At 37.2% G+C, this 18,961-nt stretch overlaps 1 protein-coding gene across 4 annotated transcripts in view; it reads left to right on the top strand.

Annotated features, from left to right (window-relative positions):
* BICD1 (BICD cargo adaptor 1) overlaps positions 1 to 18,961 on the top strand; it is a 174,662-nt gene that overhangs the window by 138,855 nt on the left and 16,846 nt on the right. For 2 of the 4 annotated variants that reach the window (XM_045829546.1, XM_045829549.1), the window contains exons 6-7: positions 954 to 1,105; positions 3,391 to 3,598. In XM_045829546.1, coding sequence (XP_045685502.1) covers positions 954 to 1,105; positions 3,391 to 3,598 — 360 coding nt within the window. Of the gene's footprint in view, positions 1 to 953; positions 1,106 to 3,390; positions 3,599 to 4,705; positions 4,900 to 18,961 lie in introns of those variants that run through there. The other 2 variants (XM_045829545.1, XM_045829547.1) reach the window with 2 other exon arrangements.

Here is an 18,961-nt window from a genome sequence, read left to right as displayed (position 1 = left end):
ATTGAATATTTTTACACAGCCTGAAAATTTTGTAGTTAACAGTTGGTAAAAATCATGTGTTTCTGGTTTGGTTCCAGTGTGCATTCCACGTGCTGTGCGTCAAACAGGCAGTCCCGAGACGTGCATTCATTTCACGCACCCATCCAGGCAACAGTCCTGTGTCTTACTTCTGGCTGTGTGTCAGCCTTGTGCTCAGTTTGGCCACTCTATCCCCAAAACTTCAGGCTTGCCCCAAATCCCAAATTTGAACACGTATTTCAGTTTATTCAACATTTGGGAATTTTTGCATTTGTGGAACTTGTAAAGAATTAGATTTGACTATTAAAATTTGATTATTTTGATTTGATTATTAAATTATTAAAATTTGTTAAATGTGACTACAGATGTGTGGACAAATATAGAAATATCATTGTTTTTTCCCATTTTTTCTTAAACATAAATATGGATTGATTGTCATAGACACATGTCATGTAAGTTGCAATGGCTTCCATCTTTTATTTTTTGTTTCAGCAATAAAACAAACACAGGAGACACAAGAATATATGAGTTCTTTTGTATTTCAGTAGGAAACAGGGCTTTCCCCCTAACTTCTCCTTGATAAAATTCTTCTTGTATAAAGTTTCAGTTTGGCTCCCTGAATTCATGCATGAAAATACAACACTCGCAACATTCTGCATTAACGTTGACTGAACTCTCACTGCCCGAGCTTCTCACTGTCTCTGGCTCATAGCTGCTTCTCAGGCAATTTTACCACATTACAGATTCACAGCACGCTTTGATTTTAAGGAAAACTGCCTTATGTCCAAAGTATACATACCTATATTTATATAAAACTTACTCAATGCATTTTACTCCCCTTTATTAAAGAAATAGACTCAGAAATAGGCACTAGGAAATCTGTGATAGATTTTCCTGATATGAAAGCTGTAACCATTGTGATTTTTCTGCTTTAGACAGCTGAGGTGGCCCTCGCTAATCTCAAGAACAAATACGAAAATGAGAAAGCAATGGTGACTGAAACGATGACAAAACTTAGAAATGAACTGAAGGCTTTGAAAGAAGATGCAGCAACTTTCTCATCCCTGAGAGCCATGTTTGCAACAAGGTAATCATTTTATCTCCCAGGGGCAGGTGTGGTACCTGGGGAAAAGACTTTAAAATACTCCTGCGTGTCTTCGTGCATCTTGAGTGTGTAAGCTGTGAAGGAAATAGAAGAGGCTCCATTCTGACCGATCTAAAAGAGGACTTTTTGTGCTGTCTTCCGGAGCCCTCTGCTGGGCACACTGGATCTGCAGCTCCTTTACATAGATGTATTTTAAAATTAATACAGTATTGTTTCTATATTCACAATAGAACTTACGTACCCAAAAGAATCAGAACAACAAAAAATGCCTCCAACAAGGGGAAAAACCCTACTTGCTAAAGTATCTAAATATTATTATGACTGAAATTGGTTATACCAAAGCACATAAAAGTGCTTATCATTAATATTGTATGAGAACGATACCATCAAAATGAAGATTAATATTCATCTTATCAGCTAATGGCTTAGACTTTAATACACTGATGTAAATATAACATAAAATGTAATTATATCATGAAATTGTTCACATCATCCAAGTAATTAATTAGGTACATATTAGTTACTCCCTTCCCCACCAGTTTTATTACTAGGTACCACTGTATTTTGTTTTTACACTTGAAATGATTATTAAGAATCTATTGATTCAAGGCATTCAAAATCCTGAAATGTTCAATATGTGACCATTTTTGCTGTCACAATTTATTGCCAAAATAAAAAGTTACATGTATTTATATGATGCCAACTTGGTACAGAATTCACAAAGCATAATTCTGTAAATAACATACATGGAGCTGATACAAGTGGAAAACAAAGTCCTTGTAGAGGAGCCCGGGAATCTCTCCAGCTTTCTTTGCATGTCAGGAGAGAAGGCTCAAGCTTATACTTTGTGATTGACTCAGTGAGGAGGCTGAGTGCTTGAGGGCCCCCAGGGGGGTGGGGGACCTGAGGGAACTGGCTTCTGGGTCTCTCCAAGCATGCTAAGACTTTGGGGAATAGAATGCATCACCCCTGGCCCCGAGGGGGGAGGCAGCATGGAGAATGAGGATGGTGCACTTACCCCCACTGATGAATGAAGTCAGGAAAAATGAATTTCCTCTTTGAAAAAGAAATCAAAATATTTTTTAAAGGGACATTTAAAATCTCAATCTGGTTTACATAAGAATTATTTCCCCCAAGTAGTGCATTTTCACAGAAATTTGGGGGTCTTGGGGGTATAGTAATTGCCATACTCTATAGTATTTTTAAAAATACTGTTATCTGCCCAGTTAAAACAAACCCAGCATCCTGAAATTCACATTGTATTTTACTAAGCCCTGAATTTTCTTATGATATCCTTACTATGCTTCTTGACGTTCAAGGTAAAAAGAAAATGGGGACCCACCCAGATTTCAAGTTCTTTCCCTCTAAGGTCTGTTTTTTCTTTAAAATGTCACAAGGCTTGTGCTGATTTCCAAGTGTGCACAATACATTTTGGATAACTCCACCAAGTCATTAATGATCCGTTGGTATATGAAGAATATTTGTTACTATCTCAGTGGGTAAATAAACTCAGAAAAACTCTAATTATGTGCATAATTATTTTTCCAACTGTATATGTGCTCAGGTTTTACCTTTGATGGGGAAAACAGGTCATTGAACTTGCCTTCCTGCTGCAGCACAAGTACCCAGCCTGCACAGAGGTGTCGGACAGTCTTCTTGATCTGTATCAAGTCTGATGCAAATCTTGGTTTTCTTTGACACCTATTACTTAATCACCTGGTTGAGAGATCTTTGAAATTGCTCAGGCTTCTAATTCAGACAAATCTACATTGAAAGCAGTGGCAGCTGCTATCTGTACTCGGTTAAAATAAAACCTATGAATGTAGATAAAGAAGGAAATGCTTTCTTTATAAACATTAACATTTTTTTTCATGCTACAGACATAGCCTATAACAAACTTGTCACATTCCTCCTAAGAACACATTAAAAGCTACTGGAACACGTCTAAGATGCTGTGAACACTACCTGAGACTTTACCGCCTATGCCACCATGCGGCAGCCCCCACAGTAACTGTCCTTGAGGTCTAAGATGTCACCTGTTAAGCATGTCCCTGTATGTAGTACTCCATGATACAGATGGGTGATCAATAATTGTACCTACTCGACTGCTGCTAATTTCCCACTATGGTAGAATACCTCCATTCTGCTCTAAGAAGACCAGTGTTCTAAGTACCTAATTTCCAGTGAAATCTATTACTTTTCCATGTAAATTCCAAATTCAGTTTTGCCAAGATTTTCTCCTGATCACGTTTCTGTTTGGGTTCCAGATGTGATGAATATGTCACGCAGTTGGATGAGATGCAGAGACAGTTAGCAGCAGCAGAGGACGAGAAGAAGACTCTAAATACTTTGTTAAGAATGGCTATCCAGCAAAAACTCGCCCTGACCCAGCGGCTGGAGGACTTAGAGTTTGACCATGAGCAGTCCCGACGCAGCAAAGGCAAATTTGGAAAGAGCAAGATCGGCAGCCCTAAAGTAAGTGGGGAGGCCTCAGTCACCGTGCCCACCATAGACACTTACCTCCTGCGTAGGCAGGGCCCACAGACACCCGACATTCGGGTCAGCAGTGGCACTCAGAGGAAAAGGTATGCATGCAGCGATCTTCACAGTTTGGTGCAGTGGCCATATGTTAGTTAACTGCAAGCATTGATGTGTTCTTATTGTAGCGGACGGAAGAAGGGAAGGAAGAGAAGAACCGGGAGGGGGTGTATTATAAATGGGTCTTGCCAATGTTGCTTTTTTCCAATCAAAACTTCTTGATAATGGTGTTTATTTCCTCCTTTCTGTCTCCCTCACCTCACCTCTTAACGAACCATAACTTTCAAGTGTCTGTCAACATTTTTGCTGTTCCTTGTATGCATAATATTCCTCTCCCTCACCTCCAGCCTAAAAATTGGTAGATAAAAGGTGGACATTAAGAATGAAGCTTTGTTTTACATGGCGGTCATTTTTAAGTCATTGTACCTCTGTGAATGGTGCTTTCACCAGCTTCTCTTTATGGGGCGAGGACGTGAATCTGTTCTCTTAGGGGAACTTTGTTTGTTACCAAAACTGAGGACTCACTAAAGGAGATGTCTATATTTAGGTAAAATGGGATGGAATATGTATAGTCTTTTTCTTAAAAGCAGGTTTTTGTGCATTTGCTTTTGGTATATGAATATTGCTCAAAGAAATTTGAGCAATATTCATAGAAATCACTTGTAAGAAATCACTTGTAAGATTTCCAGTGGCTTGATTTTTCTGACCTTTTTCCAGATTCCTGGATTTGAATTACCCTGTATTTTCAGTTAATGGCAAAATTTTTATTTTAGGAGATTTCTGTACAAAATCAAATAGTACAAAAATTTTCTCTTTGTCGTTCAGACTAACTCTTAATAACTCTCTTTTTCAGTATCCAGTATGGTTTCTAAAAGGGGTAGTAGCCTGGTGTGGAAACCAAACAGTTAGCAAAAAGCTTGACTTACATGTTAAAAAAAAAATTAAATGCCAATATAAATAATGTTGTCACTGGTGAGGCTTTGAAAGGTAATTAAAGTAAAACTTTTTTGTTTCCTATATGTATTTTCTTGGATCTCCTGCAAGACAATTTTCACCTTCCCTTTGTGATCAGAGCCGTCCCAGGACTTCAGGGGCCTCCTACCTACAGAGTTTATTAAGAGTTCCCCCTGATCCCACCTCCACAGAATCATTTCTTCTGAAGGGCCCCCCTTCCATGAGTGAATTCATCCAAGGGCACCGGCTCAGCAAGGAAAAAAGGTTAACCGTGGCTCCACCAGGTAAACATTTTTTCCTTGGGTGCATGTGACGCAAATGATTAGTTGAATAGACAACTCTCCCCTTCCTCCCAACCACTCATGCCCACCCCTCCGCAGAGCCTAACTTTGGTGACAGGTACATTGCTATAGCTCAACTGAAAACACCTTTACAGTGAGCCCCCTGTTTCCTCTGGGACTCAGCCAGGCCCTCATTCTGTAGGAGTCTCCAGGTAAAGGGACACTAGTGACAGGCAGGCACAACTCAGGACACACAGTTGGATCCTATTTGCAATTTGGTAGCTCACAGCAATTCCATCTTGGCCAAATGTCATTTCATTCTGATCATTTTTAGTAAAAAGCCTTTGGGGGCTAATCTTCTTTTGTAGTGACTCAGAATGTTTCCTCAGTCATAGACAAAAGTAAAATCCTCTAAGGTTTTCCTCCTCAAGAGCATGCAGGTCTTACTATAATGTTCTTACAGTTTGCAAGCCCTTATTGATTTATGCTTACCTGTGTGCTTACCTGTGTAGCTTCACTGTTTTTGCATTTTTCTTTTTCTTTTTTTCTGTGAAGGGCCTCAGTTGAAAATACGACTTCTGGCAAATCCCTTGGAGAAGTCCCAGTACGCTCACCGGAGATTAGAGGGGGCACATAGGAACCTGTGAAACCAAACAAGCCCAAGGGCGTTGATTATTTGGCTCTCACAGGGAATAAAACATTACAACGAATTAAGTTAGTTGTCAACACTTAGAAACTCAGAAGTTTCACACAGGTGTCTATATTTCTGGCCTCCTTGAATAATTCTGAGTATCTGGCAGCCCAAGCCCAAGGTCTGCATTCATGCATGTTAGCGACCTGTTAGATCTGTGTCCTGGTTGCTGCTGTGCAGTTGGCCCCAGCGCGCCCCCGCCTTCCCCCGTTACTTACACACATCCTGCTGCACTGGTTTCTGTTATCTTCTGAGCCCTACTGTAGCCTTTGAACTTTTCACGTTTGCCACAGATTCTTTTTTTTTTTTTCTTTTACTTAGATTTTACCTCCTACCTAATTTATTTCAATTTTACCTTAATTCCTTTTTGGAAACCTCAGCCTTTGGATCTGTCATACAATGTTTTCCTTATCTGATTCATGAATTGGCCTGCTGATTGGGGTTAAAAGATGTGTGGAAATTTACAGCACATGTTCAACATTCTGAGAATGTTTGAGGAAATCAACAGTGACAGTGAGTTGGAAGAGCCTAACAGTAAAAATGTACACCTTTAAAAAAAAGCAACAACTCTGCAGGTGTTTCTATTTTCGTAGCTCATTTGCTATTGTTTTAGACCCCACTGGAAGGTGCCTCGGTACCTTGAAGTATCTGAATTGCCAAAGTGGTAATGATCCATTAGGGCACCTAACTCGAATGAAACCCCGTGAGTCTCTTTAGTGTTCCAGATAGATTTAAGTAGCACTATCTACTAGAACTTATTAGAAAAGAAATTGTATAATTAATGAGTAACCCGAGTATTTTCATTTAAAAGGCATCATCAATATGATTAAAATTAATAATAAATGAGTAATAACTATTTTAATTTTGTATATGACTTTGGTCATTGTCTTCATGAACATGTATTGTACACTAGTCATTACATTATGAAAACCTTTCACATTATATTTATAAACTTGTCCATGTTGCTACCTATTCTTATTTTTATTTTTAAAGGTTGCATCATAAATTTCATTTCAGATGTTAATCACATTAATCACAACTTCCTCTCTTATTAACCACTGAGATGGTTTTCCATTATTTTATATCATCGAGTGCTGCTGAGAAAATCCCCATGCGTTCAGCTTCGCATCTGCTCAGTTTTTTCTCAAGAGTGAGATCCCTGGTTAATAGTATGGGCATCTTTATGTTTTTGTTCCATTTTTTGACACTGCTGTCAAAAACGGTATATCAACATACTAAAAGCCCTACAAAATATTTTTCTCATTTTCACACATTCTGAGTCTTTTTACTACTTTATGCCCACATGTTACACATTGTACAACTCTAAGGCTAGATAACGTGGAGGAATGAGAGTACCATTATGTTGCCTTCCATTGTTTAGTTTTGAATAACCAGAAATTGACATTGGACTTCTAAGTTATTACTTCATGCAAGATTAAAGATATAGAAAGTGCGGAATTGAGAATCATCCCTGGTCCAGTAAACCACTTTCATGACAATAATATATTGCCGTCATATTGATAAACTGTATTTTTAACCATTTATTTGACATTAAAATAATAAAAGAGGGGAGGAAGTAAAGCTATTATGTCCCAAGGAATTTTTAGTTTTATATAATAAAATTAACCAGATTAGTCTTTATTAAATTCTTAGCTTAGTCCAGCAGCATTTTCTGAAAGTTTCCAGTTAAATGAATTATTATAGAAACTAAGAAACCATCTATACCAAACAAATTGTAACTTCTAAAAATATTTACATTATTGACTATATATTATTTTTTTAGGTGAGCTATATTGTGTAAGGCATAGTAAACATTATTTATGATGTTTTTACTATATAAAATATTTTAATTAGCCTAAGAAAAATATGCCATATATAACCAATCATAGGTTTTATGCAAGAAATATCTTAAACCCATTAGGAAGTAATACATTTTATGGGTTTTTTATTCATGAGTTTGTAAGTTATTATAAAGGTTAATGGCTAGTAACAATATATAATTATCATTTTAAAAAAGACAATTCACTGTGAATTTATCAGAATGTTTTTTGATAAGCTTTGTTTTCTAAAATATAGTACATCTTTTTAGGTAATTTTAATTCTAATAAGCATTATATAAGCATCATTTTTCTACTTGAAATAATTAAACCAATAAAAATGAAATTAATTTTGTTTGGATCCTTCGGTTGAGGAATCGAAAGAGCTATAAATCTCATTTAAAATTTTAGGGCACAGAGCATTAAATATTATTTACCATATAGAAGAATATTTTCAAATAGATTTTATTTCTGTGAGATGGTCAGTAGGAAACCCCATCTTCTTCAAGGCACAATGTCTCAATTTCTAGAGAATCCACTCTAGGGCATTGATTTTCAAAATACGTAGAATGTTTTGCACTAATTGATTAGTACTTTATACTAATTGATTTTCAACCTTTTGGGGAAAATTCTGGCCCTTTCCTCTGGCTTTGGTTAAGTGTCTCCTACCTCAGTCTTTGAAATTCTGTTTCTGGGCATGGCTTGTTGACTTTCTTATCCTTGACTTTATCCTCACCCTGATAATACACCCCCCAGGTCCTTCCGCATGTGCCTGCCAGCTCTGATGAACGGGAATCAAAAAGGACCATCAACAAGTTTGCCATCAGGCAGCAGATAGTATATCTTCATAACAGCATTGGTTATTTTGCAGCCAACATTTTATTTTGATGCCTCAGCTACTTAGGCCTACATAATCGTAATACCTTACACTTAATCAATAGTTAAAAGCAATCTACCAGAATATGTAAAAGAATCCATGTGATTCATAGGCAAGAGATGTTACTTCTATAGTAAAGACCTAACTGCAGTGTTTGTATAGGATAAACAAGAAATCTCAAACTTGGAAAGCAAGTTTCAGCTCTCTGTGCAGTAATAGTCTAGGCAGCTTACTCACACTGTGCTTTCCAGGCGGGAGCTTTTTCTCCCTGACCTTTCGCCTCCTGGTATCATTTCAATTCCCTCTGTCTTTTCCCACTTTTCGCTTCTCCCTCCTCTCTTTCTCTGACACCAGTCTGAACTAATATGAAAGAATGGTATTGTTTTGAAATCCAAAAATTTTCTATGATATTTTAGATTTTATTGATTTTAAGACGGCTAACAGAAAGTCCTAACTTTAGATACATGATCACCCCTTTAGCTGTATAGTCAACAGTAGACACGAACGTGTTCATTAATGAAAGTCGCCTTTACATTTCCCTACATTCACACAAGTAGACTTTTATTTGTCTGTGTGTTGTATTGTCAAGTCAGTGTTCTTAAGCATGTGTCAAAACCATGTTTGGTTTTTTTTTTCATTAACCCATTTGCTTGCTCACTCACTCATTCGTTAAAATTTAACAAAATGTATAAGGATCTACTACATATAAGGCCCTTTTCTTGGGTGTTTACATAATGATATTCAGATAAAACTCAATGCTTTTTATTCAAGAAATTCATAATCTGGTATGGGAGTTATCAAATGAGTAATGTTAATTGAGGTTCCTGGAATAGCAGAGGAGTTAGGGTGGTTAGGAGACTCCTCCCAGAAGAGCACCAGTCGTGAAAGGTAACTAGAACTTAATAGGGTGCTGGTGTGGGTCATGGGGAAAGCCTTCTAGGAAAGCAGGTCAGCTTGTGCAAAGACCGTGAGCTTGGGGCTAGAAATGGGGCAGGACTTGGGAGTGGCAAGAAATGAGACTGGAAAGAGGGGCAGAGATCTGAATGCAGAGGGCCAGTTTAGTCAGAGCAGACTTTATTTTGTGGACATAGTTAACAGTTATAAGAATAGGACCAGATTTTCATTATGTTAAGGTCATCTTGACAACAAGGTGGGAATGGATTAGATGTGGCTAACCCCTAAGGTAAAGAAGTACATACAGAGACTAGAGAAAATGCAATAACAGGTGATGGAAACTCGGAATCACAACTGTGAGGAAGGTGAATGTTTACATGAATCTGAAGTTGGAGGAGTCCACTGTACACAAAAGCCAGCCTGTCCCATATACACACATCCCGTTCTAACTGCCTGTGCTCCTTCGTGCCCCTGTGGTTGTACGTGGAAGGAGCTCAGTGAATGCTCTTTGAACTTACTTTCTGAACTGACTGCCTCAATGGGTTTTTTTCCCCCTATTTTCCTATCAATGCTTTTACATTTATGTGTGTTCTACTTCCACATATCACTGTACTTTGTTTTCCCATGGGATTCAATTCTTGAAGTAGCAGGAGTGGACAATATTCTGTTGAAATCTGTACTGTTTTAGGCTTGTATTTTCTTTCAACGTGGCTTCCACAGTGTTCTTCCCTGGGCATTTCCTAATGTTAGAGCGTGTTGCCCTCAGTTTGGAATCCACCAAAACAAAAGTTAATTCAAAAACATTAACTCACAAAATTACCAACCACAAGTTGAAAAATACATTTTTCTACCTTGCCCCCAGTGGGACATGCAACTAGAAATGGCATCAGATTTCCAAAGTCTAGGAACCAGGCTTGCTGCGGGAATATCTGCCTTTCTTGTTCTGGGTTAGCCATGGTTCGTTTTACAGTGGAAACAGAAAACACCCTCAGATTTCCTGTCCTTTCTCTCAGTATTTCTTCAAGTAGCAGTTTCATTTTTATAGGACTTTTTTTTTTTTTTTTAGTATAGAATGATCTTGAATTGGAATGTGCCACATTAAGAATGTAAGAATGTCATCTGAGAGATATCTGTCTTCATTAGATTCTGTCCGTCCCTGTAAGGACAAATTCCTAATTGAAAACTGAAAAAATACAGGAATTTATCTAATGTCTTCCCAAAGAGCTCTGTATTTGCTTTGTTTAGATAAATACAAAATGTCCTCCACTATTGCTGAATGTTTTGATTTTCATCCAGATTAACTAGTTTCACACAAAAACATTTTGAAAATACAAGATTTTTCTCCTTTCTTATTTTCTGTTGCAAAGGGTTAAGCTGTATCTTACATACCAGTTTTATCATTGTGTACATAAATTGACCAAAATTATGAAGACTTTCCTGATCCCTTGTCTGCTCTAGGCAGAATTAGCTGCTTCCTCCTCTGTGCCCCCAGCAGATAGCAGTCCTAGTTTGTCTTAACATCTGATTCCTCTGTGAATCTCTAAGCTCCTTTCAAGCAGGAATCTTGCCTCCTTGGTCTTTTAATCCCTAAGATCTTGCCCTGTACCTTGTACACAGGAGATCCTCAAGTTGTTGGAAAACTGGTAATCATTCCAGATTTTTTACGGTGTATGGCTTTATAGTGGTTTATTATCGATACATGTAGTTCTTCTGTTGCACAGAATTATAGTATATTTCAGATGGTTTTTTAATTTATTAATTTTAGAGAGAGAAGAAGGGGCACAGAGAGAGAAATGGATTCATTGTCCCACTTATTTATGCATTCATTGGTTGACTCTTGTGTGTTCCCTGACTGGGGATTGAACCCACAACCTTGGCGTATGCGGAGGATGCTCTAACCAACTGAGCTACCCAGCCAGAGCTCAGATGTGTTCTTTTTTTTTTTATATTTCTTACAATTTGTTTTTTTTCCCCAGTTTTTTAATGTTTTAAATTACCATTGATGTTCAGTGTTATATTAGTTTCAGGTGTACAGCATAGTGATTAGACATTTCTATAGCTTTTGAAGTGATTCCCTCCAGTAAGTCTAGTACCCACTTGGCACCATATACAGTTATTACAATATTATTGACTATATTCCCCATGCTGCACTTTACACAGATATGGTTTAATATAGATGATGTAATAAAATCTACATAACAGTTGCATTAGGAAATTTTTCAAGTCAGTTATTTATTTTTTTATTATTTAATTTAGGCAGCACATATCATTTGAAGTTCCTTTATTTGGTTGTTTTAATATATGCATGCCCCTAAATCAAGGCAATTATAAGAAAATATCTATTTTAGAGGGCAAAATATATGAATAATATACTATAGAGTAAAAGGTTCCTTATAAATAGATAGGCTTTCCCTAAAGCCTATCTCTTAATCCTTTTTATATGTTTCTATAGTTAAGTATGTTTTTCAGTAGATGATGGTTCAAATTTCAAAAAGTACAAAAAGATGTTCAAAAAGAAAGCAGCTCTCTTTGCTACAACTCTGTCCAGACAACCTAGTGTATTTTTTCAGAATACACATTCTCTACATATAGAACCAAATTTATATAAATATATACATATATACTCACAAATATATGTGTTTTATATATGTATTACTCACATTGACATAACCACAAACGTTCTTATGCATGCTGGGTTTTTTTTCCACTTAATATATCTTGGCTTTTTCTTCATCTCAGTACTCATCTTTTTCTTTATTTTTAACCAGAAGTTATGGAAGTTATGCTTGAACCCTTTAATAAAGCTTGAAATGTTTCCATGTATAGAATAAAAGTATTTCTTGCCAGATAATAAAATAACAAATATAAGAACATTTTACCTCTAAATCAGTTGTTCAATAGAAAGATGATATGATAATTACCTATGTAATTTTTAATACTCTAGTAGCTACTTGAGGAAAAAATGAAAAGAAACAGGTGAACTTAATTCTAACATTTTATTTAACACATTATATCCATAATATTACCATTACAGCACACTATTATTGAGATATTTTACATTCTGCTCTTCTTAGTCTTTGCGGTTCAGTGTGTATTTTGCACTACAGTATATCTTGGTTTGGACTAGCCCTGTTTCTAGTGCTCAATGGCCAGAATTCACTGGTAGCTACTCTATTAGACAGTGCAGGTCTAGACCTTACTTACTAATGATTTTAACAAGCTAACCTTGGAGAAGCACAGTGGGCTGAGACACATGGAAGGCCCAGAACACTTGAGGCAGTCACTTCCTTCCCCTCCTGATCCTGCCCGAACGGCACTGGCTCACTGTGGAATACTGACATGCCAGGCAGATGGAAAACCCAAAAGAGCAAGGTACGCCCTGGGTTGGTTCCTAAGTCATAGCTCCTGCTTCAGACTCATCAGGGAGGCCAACCCAAAAGACAAACTAGTCCAAATTCTAAATTTAAAAATTGCACATTATCACTCCATCTTCTACCTGTGCATTCTCTCCACCCTTAAGTCAGAGAACAGCCTTTTTCCACCAACCTGCCATCGAAGACTTACAGAACCAAACCCTTAGTTTCTTTGATATCCTTTGTGCCAGGGAATCAGGTTTTACAACTGTCTGCCACTGGGATGGGCTTTCCCTCATGTCCCAAAGCACCCTGTGCCAAGAAGAGTTTAATCCTCTGTTCTGGTGGGCAGCCGGGGCTGCTGCCTCATTGTATTCCAGGGGAAAACGGCCATCGGCATCTTCCGTGCCAGCAATTTCCAGCTGGTGTGCCACAAGACTTTTTAAAACATGCAGTACCTGACTGTTTAGTCAGGGGTACTGACCTCTTTTTCCTTAGATTGTCAAATTTAAAAAAATGACAACAGCCAATACAACAGTAGCTGTCCAGAGTGAATGAATCAAAATTGCACCTATTTTTGTCAGATTGGCCAAAAAATATATTGTTTTGGTGTGCTACAGAATTTTAGTAATTAGTTTATGTGTGCTGTGAGATGAAAAAGGTTGAAAATGAATGTTCTATGCCATACTCACACTATTGAATCCAATCTGCGGGCACTAGTCTACTGTTGTATTCTACTGTTTGCCCTCACTGGAACTACATATCAACCTCTATTTTAAGAACCCCTGATTATAAGCATTTCCTGGACTCTTATATACATACTGCATCTTTGAAAAAGACTTTTTCTGTCTACAAAGAATAGGAAGAAAAACACAATAAGAAAAAGTCACCATAGGTACCTAGCGAAGCCCATCTCTGGGTTAACAGCTGTAGGCTCCCCTTTATGTTTATAAGGATATATGGACAGCTAGAGTGAAGAATACCTCCCAACTGTGAGACTCCCTGATTCTATGAATAAAAATTTTCTCCCTATGATTGGGCCTGGAGCTCATCATACACAATCCATGTTTCTAAATAGAACTATGTTAAAATATTTTAGCATCATATAGTATACTTTCCATCAAGGAAAAGAAAACTTCCTGTTACCTAGTTTTTTTCGGACAATTTACAGTATGCCTTATGAACTGACTATACAAGACAGGAAAGGGCAATGTTTTGAGTTAACGCTGAATTTTTGCAGTGTAGTCACACTTGGGTTTCCTTCTCAGAATGGATGGGCTTCAGGTTCTAAACCTATACCCATTTTGTGAGACTGGATATGGGGCTCACAGCAATTCAGAAATGCTTCTCTGATGCCCTTCAGCATGGCAGCCAAATAGACCCTTCTGAACATCAACACAGCTTGGAGAATGGACCTTTCTGCGTGCTGCGCCTGGGTCCCCAGCTCTCCTGAGCCCCTAGTGAGCTGGGCGGGGCCTGAAGGAGCAGCCTGCGCTCTGGCTCTGAGCGTGGAACAAATAATGGGTAGTGCTACTGCTCAAGAAAAGCCTACACTTGCTACTGATTATTTCTGTTTTAACAGATGTAGTAAAAATGTAGTTCCATAGTACTTATACCTGCCTAAAGTGACCTATTCATTTAATGTGTACAGCTAATCAACCTGAAAAGACTCACAGTGCACTATGTTTATCACACCGCGATGAAGCACCCCCACCAACCTCTCATTTTCCTGTTGCACAGCTGTATCCCTTCTTCCACACACCCCTCTCTTTAGTTGTCTGTTAATGCTTGTTTGGTTCTCCTGGCCGATTCCCCAGTGTACTTTTTATGCCCAAAAGATATGAGAGGAAAAGCACAACTCAAAATGTTTGATTTGACTCCTTTCTATTGTTGATGAAAAAAAAAGTCATAAAGATGCCATATAACCATTAATTTTGTTGTTGTTTAAGCCAAAAAAACCCAGTCATTGATATACTTACTCTCAGTATCACAAATTTAAAGTTTTTGTGAACTGTACAGGTCAAAACCAGATTTGTTTGGTTTTACTCATTACTGGACCCCTGAGATTTTCTTTTTCTGTTATGGTGCTTAGGTTATTTATGTCACTTGCTTGTGTACAGTCCACACATCAGATCTTCTTTGGAGGGACTGCTTTTTCAACTAACCTTTCATGTAATTGCATGAGTCAGTGAATGTTCTGGAAAAGTAGATGAGATTAGACTGTTACTCTTATAATCATTTCTTCAAAGAAACAACTTCTATAATTTCAAGTATTTGTATTAGAGATTTATATGAAAGTATGTACATTTATTTTATAGGATAATGATTTAAAACAGGGCTGTCATTTTAACCTACTTTGAGTGGTTATGAAATTGGTACTTTTTTTTAGTTGAAGGAGATACACTCTACTCATGTTAAGAACTTTTTTGCTGCCCTGATCCTGTTCATCTGATCCACTGTTTGTTCTAAAACTGAGCCTCACCTCTTAATTCTTCATAGCACTTAAGATTATGTCTTACTAAAAGTTGAAAAGTCAGTGATCAGTTTGGATCACAAGAAGTGAAATGAGAAGTTTAGAGTAGAAAGGAGCACCATCAGCTCTGGCCCAGTGTGACCCAGGTGCCTGGACCAGACGTCCCTCCCAATGAGGATGTTAATGGGTTCATCTTAGATGCATATTTCTGGCTTTCCAGGCAGTCTGGGCTCCACCTCTATTCATAGGATTCTCTAAAAAACACACACACAAGTATAGAATAATCATTTAGTCTGAGTAGGTATTTATAGAATAAGCCATTATGTGATAACAGTAGAACCAGTTAAACATAAATTTTTTTCTTTTTTTATGCACTACTTGACATCAAGCAAAAAGAGGTAAGTTGGCTATAAATCTGTAGGTGAAGCTTGTTTTCTTTAATAAATTTATGAAATTTATTAAAGAAATAGTGTTGCTTCAATTAAGTTTCTACAAATCAAATACTTTTACATTAGGAAGCTTGTTATTATAAATCCTTATTCTTTTCTTTGAAAAATGAATAAGCACCTTCTGTAAATATGGATTTTAAAAAATATTTAATATTTAAACATACTGCTTTTTCTTTAACTGAGTTATGCTTATGGTTTAATTTGCTTATGAGAACATAGTACATTTTAAAACACTTGGTTTAGTTTGGGGGTTTCTGAATGGTTTTCCCCCCAAAATATGGGTTACATATTACAAGTATTTCTTCTTTTTTAAAAATAAATAAAAAAAACTACTAACATTGATGAAAGACTATAATTTCAGGTCTATCATTTTATAGAAGAGGATATCCTGAACCATTCAGAATATTTTCTAGCATTGAATTTTTTGAAAATGACAAAAAATAATGAAAAATATTAAATAAGAAAATCAAACACATTTTACTGAGTGGTGTCTCATATATTTTTCTTGTTTAGAATACATTTTTATAATTGATCTTTTTAGTGGGTTTTTGGTTTTAGTTTGTTTAACTTATCTTTCGTTTCTTTTTGATGATGAGTTAATTCTGACATTTCAAAGGCACAGGCGGGTTTTTCTCTGATATGTGCTGTTGTTGGTTGACTTTGCCTGATTGAGAACAGGCTACTGCACCACCTTGATTTAGCTCTGTGCCAGCTGATGTTGTTCTTGGGAAGGTCATTTCTGAACAAAAGGTTATTTTCTAATTGGTGTTTAATTGATGTAAAAATCTGGCAGCAAAATGTGCTTTTACCTCTTGGTGCCACTGTATGTAATCACCCTGCCCCCCCCCCCCCTCACCTTTCACATTTCCTGCCATAGGCCGTGGTCGCATGCACACTCATGGTTTAATTGTGAGTCACTCAGAAACAGACAGTCCACTCTACTGCAGGGCATTTTTATATTTCTCTTCTGCAAGGTTTGAATACAAATAGATTATGAGTGTTGTTTTGTTTTATCAGCTAGTCATATGACATTCATCAGGACAGCAAATGGAAAGCTGAGTGAAAGTTTTTGTCTGATCTATAATCACTGAAAAGTCTAAAAATGCTCCCTCTTCTTACCAAGTGATGCTTCGATACTGTTGAAGAAGACAATTTTAATGTCTATCACCAAAGTACGATAAACTATACCCAGTTGTCATATAAAGACAGAGCCAGAGTTTTTAAAGTATGTCAGTCATATTTTTGCATTGCCTATACTGAAATTTTTTATGTATTTCCACAATTCTGTCTTTACTATTTTTAAATAATATTTAATGAATAACGATTTCTGACTATCAAGGGTATAAACATATAATGGGATTTGCTGTGTTAAACACTGATGCAAAGTTAAGGCTGAAGTGTCTGGTGACATAACTGAGCAGATTGTACCCGAGCAGCTGGAAATGATGCTGCTGTCCTATCTGTGGGCACTTTCTGAGGAACTACTGTATTAACAGGATGTGCGATGTGTTTGGCGAAGAGGGATGAGATAGCTGACTCTGTGTGTTTGATTGTAAAATGCTGCAGTTGTCCACAGCCGTCCACATTGATGCCTCAGTGCAGCATTAATTTCATCATTAGATTTTTAAAACATTTTAACTTTTCCTAACTGCTGTTTACATAAATGTTTCTAGTTCACGCTCTCCTTATTATTTTTCTTTATATAATACTTCTACCTTAAATTTGTTACATTTTTCTAAATTCTCTACTTTCTGTGTTTGTTTTTTAATGTCTATTTATAGGCGTCAATAGGACTACTTAACTGTTTCTACTAGGAGAATGTATTTTGAATGCTTCTTTCCATTAACTTTTCTGTTAACTCACTAACACACTATGAATCATTTTGTAGATTTAGTGAGGAATAATTGAGTGTTGATGCCACTTGGCACACTTTAAATAATGGCAATTAAAATTTCTTTTTAGGACATATACCTCTTAGTTTTACAGTTGTCCAAGAATAATACTAATTAATTACTTGATATCACTAAATTAGCTTTAAAACCTTTATCAGATCGTATTTATTCTTTTTTATTCCTTTCGTTAGAAAGATACATTTACGATGACAGGAATGTCTAAATTAGAAACTCTGCCTTTTCTGAGTTGGGTCCCTCAGACAGTGGCATTAATGAAGTGCTGATAAAGAAACCAACTCAAAGATCTTTTAGGAGAGTGAAGTCAGTAGACTAGCAAGTATTTTGCACCGCATGCAGATTCTCCAAGGAAACTACCGTGGGAAACAGAGAATTATAAGAATTGTAAGGGAAGGTCCTCTCTGCTCTCAGCCCTGTAGCCTGACGGAGGAAGTCGGATGTGTTGCACAGAAGGCTGTGGTCACGGGCTGCACGCAAGAAATGCTGGAGGAGACGAGATAAGTGCTGCAGGAGTTTAGAGGAAGCAGACATTTCCTTCTGGAGTGGTCGGAAATAAAGACTGAAAGTTGTTAGATCTAAATAGAGAGAAGAGAGCATTTCAGATGAATAAAATGTTAGGAGGAAAAGCTTATTAAAATGATTCCATCATGCAGTCTATTTGGGGCCTTTTTAATTTTCATTGTTGTTATTGGTACAATATTTACCTTGTTTCTTGAAGCTAAAATCCTCAAAGGCATCTGACTCCTCCCTTTGGTCCCTCCTATCTAAGCAAGGACCAGTGCCTGTCGGTGAACCCTGGGCTACGTGCTTTCACCAACACTCTTTTGCCTGATATCTGCAAGATTGGTATTTCATGTCCTCACTTAACAGATGGAAAAACTGAGGCTCAGGATGGTTGGGTCACTTCCTCAATGTCTCTCAGCTTCTGGTTGGTGGAGCAAGGGTCTAAGCAGAGGTATCTCTGATGGATTCTGAGTCTCATGCTGAAACGGAGGGAAGTTGAGCACAGAGGAGAAGAGACTCAAGAGGAAGGCCAAGCAACGTAGAACATTACTGCAGAACCATCGCTGGCCAACAGGAGGAAACTGTTGTGACGTACCCCCGTCGTCTATCCCCATAGATTGTTGTGGCAAAACCCTCACTTAGGAAGCACATTAGTAACTATGGGGAGCACCTTTGTGCTATCATCCATAAATATTAAAAATTCCTGAGTTTGGGAAGCTTTTAAAAAATGTACAATTTTTCTGTCTTCAGTGCACAGTGCAGAAAAATCTACACTTTCTTTTAATATAATTACTCAAATTTTACATCCTCTCCTGGATTTAGTTTTCCCCAGTACCACTGATTTGACCATTTTTACATCTTTCTCAGATGCTTTTCATGGAAATTTAGGTACAGATTTTCATTTCTAATTTGTGCTCTGGCCTTCTGTATGTATCTTTCCTTTGAGTTTCTTTGAATTAAAACATTTATTTCAACCCTTGGACTGCCTAGATTGTAGAAGAATTCAAGGGAAATTTAGCTGTTCTTGGTATGTGGAGACTAAAGAAGTACTAGAGTCAGAGTCACCGCTGCTTTCACTTTGGGTCCAGTACAAACAC

Source organism: Phyllostomus hastatus, unplaced genomic scaffold, assembly GCF_019186645.2.
Source record: "Phyllostomus hastatus isolate PE091 unplaced genomic scaffold, TTU_PhHast_1.1 phas_scaffold_93, whole genome shotgun sequence".
Taxonomy (NCBI): Eukaryota; Metazoa; Chordata; class Mammalia; order Chiroptera; family Phyllostomidae; genus Phyllostomus; species Phyllostomus hastatus.
The sequence above is the reverse complement of the archived record's forward strand: the minus strand, read 5'-3'. Positions and strand labels throughout refer to the sequence as shown.